The sequence below is a fragment of the Brassica napus genome, chromosome A8 (genome assembly GCF_020379485.1).
Source record: "Brassica napus cultivar Da-Ae chromosome A8, Da-Ae, whole genome shotgun sequence".
Lineage (NCBI taxonomy): Eukaryota > Viridiplantae > Streptophyta > Magnoliopsida > Brassicales > Brassicaceae > Brassica > Brassica napus.
The window spans coordinates 16620700-16625752 of NC_063441.1; the positions used below are offsets into that span (position 1 = coordinate 16620700).

At 37.3% G+C, this 5053-nt stretch overlaps 1 protein-coding gene across 1 annotated transcript; it reads left to right on the forward strand.

The window, feature by feature from the left end:
* Positions 1 to 224: 224 nt before the first annotated feature.
* On the forward strand, positions 225 to 2450 carry LOC106361405 (probable N-acetyltransferase HLS1). The gene is made up of 3 exons (XM_013801140.3): positions 225 to 718; positions 1020 to 1195; positions 1273 to 2450. Exons 1-3 carry the CDS (start codon positions 557 to 559, stop codon positions 2144 to 2146), a joined length of 1212 nt encoding a protein of 403 aa, XP_013656594.1. The 5' UTR covers positions 225 to 556; the 3' UTR covers positions 2147 to 2450.
* Positions 2451 to 5053: the final 2603 nt, after the last annotated feature.

The window sequence follows — 5053 nt, forward strand, 5'->3', positions numbered from 1 at the left end:
ATGCACTATTAAACTACATGTTTTGTCAGAATTTTTCAAATTTTCAATACATTTTTAGTATTTCCCTAATCACTAGTAAGTTGTACTGGTCAGATTTTGCTTATTGTTTAGAACTAACGAATATTTCTAATTACAAAATGGAGTAAAACAAAATGGAAACTGTAGAGACCATATATAGGATTGAGATCTTTAAACCTCTTATCAGTCATGAACTACTCGGCTTCTCCAACTTTTTAAGCTCATCATAAATTTTTGACAAAAAAAGCTCATCATAAATAAAATAAAAAGTAGCCGGAAATAAACTCTTTTTATCTTTTTTTTTTAAAATCCAAATCCTATAAACTATTGTAGCTTCTCAGTTCTTTACTTATATCTCACGTTATATACATATCGTTTATATAGATACTTATATCCCGATTAATCTTCCCTTACTTCTCTTGTTTCCACTCTCACCTTCCTACCTATATAAAACCCTATCTACTTCACTCTTCCTCTCAACTCTCTCTTCTTCTCCTTGCTCTGTTCTTTCTTCCCTCTCTCTCTCTAGAAAGCAACTATGATAGTGGTTAGAGAATACGACCCTAGCAGAGACTTAGCCGGTGTGGAGGATGTAGAACGACGGTGCGAGGTCGGACCAAGCGGCAAGCTTTCTCTCTTCACCGACCTTTTGGGTGACCCGCTTTGTAGGATCCGACATTCACCTTCTTTTCTTATGTTGGTAATTACTTATCTTCCCAACCTGTTTTTTTTTTCTACTTATGAGGTTATTGATTTCTCAACCTTTGGTTAATCCAAAAACCCATTTGCTTAATATAAAAAAAAAAATTGCTCACTTTTTGTTTCATCATATTTTATTATCCTACTCTTGATAAGATCAAAAGGCTCATCATTTATATTTTCTCAACCAAATATATCGTGTAGCTAACCATAAACATAAAGTTACATACTTTTCAATTTATCCATAAAGGTTAAGAAAAAAACAAATTTAATAACGGAAAAATTTAATATGGTTGTAACAGGTGGCTGAGATGGGTACGGAGAAGAAGGAGATAGTGGGCATGATTAGAGGTTGCATCAAAACCGTTACGTGTGGCATAAAACTCGATTTAAATCATAAATCCCAAAACGACACCGTTAAACCTCTTTACACTAAACTGGCCTACGTTTTGGGCCTCCGTGTCTCTCCCTCTCATAGGTTTCCGTTACTCCCACTAATCGCAAAATTACAAAAAAAGTTATAATTATTTACACGTTAATTATGGTTTTATGCAGGAGGGAAGGGATAGGGTTTAAGCTCGTGGAGATGATGGAAGAATGGTTTACGCAAACCGGCGCAGAATATTCGTATATTGCAACTGAAAACGATAACCAAGCTTCCATTAATCTTTTCACGGGAAAGTGCGGTTACTCCAAGTTCCGTAAACCGTCCATTTTGGTTAATCCGGTTTACGCCCACCGGGTTAACGTCTCACGTCAAGTAACCATCATCAAACTGGACCCGGTTGACGCAGAATCTCTGTACCGGCTCCGGTTCAGTACAACAGAGTTTTTCCCGCGGGATATTGATTCGGTGTTGAACAACAAACTCTCTCTCGGGACTTTTGTAGCGGTGCCACGTGTCAGCTGTTACGGGTCCGGGTCAGGATCATGGCCCGGTTCGGCAAAGTTTCTGGAGTATCCACCCGAGTCATGGGCTGTGTTGAGCGTTTGGAACTGCAAAGACTCGTTTCGGTTGGAGGTTCGTGGCGCGTCGAGGTTGAGACGTGTAGTGGCTAAGACGACTCGTGTGGTTGATAAAACGCTGCCGTTTTTGAAACTTCCTTCGATACCGTCGGTGTTTAAACCGTTTGGTCTTCACTTTATGTACGGTATCGGCGGAGAAGGCCCACGTGCAACAAAGATGGTGAAGTCATTGTGTGGTCACGCACATAACATGGCGAAGAAAGGAGGTTGTGGTGTTGTGGCGGCGGAAGTTGCCGGAGAAGAGCCGTTGCGGCAAGGGATACCTCACTGGAAAGTACTATCGTGTGACGAAGATCTATGGTGTATTAAACGGCTTGGAGAAGACTATAGTGATGGTGTTGTTGGTGACTGGACTAAGTCACTACCTGGCACTTCAATCTTTGTGGATCCTAGAGAATTTTAAAGTTAAAACTTATTACAACCTTCATGTCATATATATATTAGGGGGGGTTTCAAAAAAAAAAGTATCAGGGGGGTTTCTTGTAAACTCTTGTTTTGTTCTTTAAGTTCTTGATGGGTTCAGTTTTAGGATTAGTAATCTTTTTTTTTTTTGATGTGGGTGTTGTTATAAATAACTTAGTGGTAAGAGGCAAAATCTCCTACTTTTGGGGTTTGTGTTTTCTTGTCTTGTAAATGGAACTAGCTTTTCAAGATACTTTTTCTCGGGCCATGTTAATAAAATTATATATACGTACAGAGAACTTTAATGACCGCATTGATACGTAGAATAAACTAATTATATCATGTTAGTATGATAATCTTCCCGACAAAAAAACAATTATGAGAGTAGAAGAAGATGGATGTACAGAATGTATTAACGATAAAGATAACCTTACCACAGTTGTGTCATAACCTGTAAATGTATAATTATTCGTTTTAAGTTCCACGTTTTTTAAAAAAATATTGCCGAATAAAATATACTAAGCCACTAATTTCCAGTAATCTTACTACCCATTGTTGATTAAAGTTACCAATTAAAATCACTATTTGTATGAGCCTTTTGAATATCAACTAAGATACACATTTTCTTAAGAGAAAAAAATACGGTATGGTGTATATATATATATTTTTTTTTTGGTATGGTGTATATTAGTTTAGTTGTTCTTTTTTAGGTGGGATTTGGTTCTTAGTACTTTGCTAATTCGAGGTTGATCATTGATGGATATTGGAGGATAAAAACACCTTTAGATATCGGCAGTCTTACGTGTAAAATGATATGAATATCAATGTCATGGACCGCACATCTTCTCCATTTAATGGTCCCAAAGAAGTTAGACTGATAGATTTATATGTGATTTATATGTTTCTTTTGTTGTGTTGCAGTAGCATGATAGAAACCTTTGAATCAGGTTTGAGAACGTGTCCTTGTCCAAAGAGGTATTGTCGAGTCGTGAGCACCGATCGAGTCAGAGAAAGTTTATACAATAAGGTCTCCTTCATCGCATAATAAGACATGTGGAGATAACTTACCACTTTGTGTTTGTGGATTATATTTCAGTTATAAACATTATCATATACGTGCGTATATTGACCGGAGGTTTGGTTTCTAGCTGTTGTGCGTTTAGTACATATAGCATTTTCGTGGCAGTTTATACAAGAACGTTTTGGTGGTTAATCGGATTCGATTTGACTTGTTGCTAATTACAAGACATGTAGCCATGCATGCAGATTAGTTTTTTTGTGTGTGCGCTAAACATGCAGATTAATTATCATTTCTTTCTCGAAGTTCAGTCTCAATGATTAACAGCAAATCATACATATGATTCGCTAACAAAATACAATACACAAGATATAAATTACAAGTTTCATGGATTTGAAATCAGCTCGATTATGACGGACTTTATCATATATAGAGTCAGGCTTGTATAGAGTCTAGTGCTATCTTTGATACGAAGTGATTTAAACTTTTTTGATTTACCATATATAAATTACTAGAGCTACCTTGGGTATATAAATTTTGAAAACCAGACGATCATGTGAATCTTAAGATTTTCTAGGTAGAAAAAGAAAGTCTTCACGGGGTTCTCAAGTAGACGATCATGTGAATATTTAAGATTCTTAAAAAGCAAATATACGAAGAGAGAAGATAAGCACCAGTAGCACGATACAAATTTAATGCAACAGTTTGAGAATTATATTATACACACATATTAGTAGGCCTACATATTAGGCTTAGACATGACGTGATGCTACACTACTACACAAGCACTAGGATATAAACATTTGGACGAAGAGAAAAGTAGACGGATATGAAATAACGGCCCAACTTGGGCCGTAGTGCAAGTCCAAAACAAAACAAAACAAAGCAAAAAAGTGAACACTAGGGAAACTTGTTTTTTTTTTTTTTTTTTTATCATCTATTGTTATATTGATTCAAAACTGGTTAAGCCAAAAGACAAGTTACAAAGGCTGTCGTAATGAAACGACACCATAATCTAGAGCGGACAGTTAAGAGACACAACCCGAGCCATAAGCCGGCAATTGCACAACTACAATCCCGGAGACAAAATCAAACTACCATACACGGACTACAAGAACATAGCTAATAACATAAGAGGCCAAAGCACAACCAATCTAGATAAGAATCAAACTCCGCCATAGAAAGAACAAACCGGATCGATAGTTTATGGATAACCGTTGCTGTAGAATATGTCTCATAAGTGCTTCAGCTCCACCGCCTCCCTTCAGATCCAACTTAAACTCGCCATTGACCTTGTAGAAGCTCACCATGCGCCGTCTACGCGTCTCAACACCATAGCGGAGCCAACCAAGCCTTACTCGAAGCACACTCTTACTCAAACCAGCCGGTAATTATAAATCCATCACCACAAACCGTAGATCTGAAGAGATCGAGGTCCATGGATTCCGATTTGAAACTCTCCGCTTCAACACGAATAAATGAAGCTTCCGACCAGATCTGAATCTCTCTAGATTAATAAGTAAACCATAAACAAAACTGAAACAAGAAGGAAAAAGGGGGGGGGGGATCCACCCTCTCACAGTACCAACGGCCGGAGCCATCGACCGGAGAAGGTGGAAAGACGATGACTTTCAACTTCTCTCTCTCTCGTCGCACTTCTCTCTTCTACACTTTTTTGGATATAAAATGTCTATGAGGGAAACTTGCAAACATACTTTTTGGTCTTTTTATTTTGTTAAAATAAAATGTTTCTACTAATGGCTTATTACATTTGGTGTGTTCTCGATAAAATTACATTAAACGTGATAAATGAAAGGTCTTGCAAAGCACTTTTGGACAAGATTTGTTGAAATATTCTGTTAATGGACAATCATAAAGGTTATTTGAAAA

Bases quoted from the DNA above. Each gene is read 5' to 3' on its own strand.
- LOC106361405 (XM_013801140.3), top strand. From the start codon at position 557: ATGATAGTGGTTAGAGAATACGACCCTAGCAGAGACTTAGCCGGTGTG. The intron at 719-1,019 runs GTAATTACTTAT...TGGTTGTAACAG, and splicing joins CACCTTCTTTTCTTATGTTG to GTGGCTGAGATGGGTACGGA. The intron at 1,196-1,272 runs GTTTCCGTTACT...GGTTTTATGCAG, and splicing joins CGTGTCTCTCCCTCTCATAG to GAGGGAAGGGATAGGGTTTA.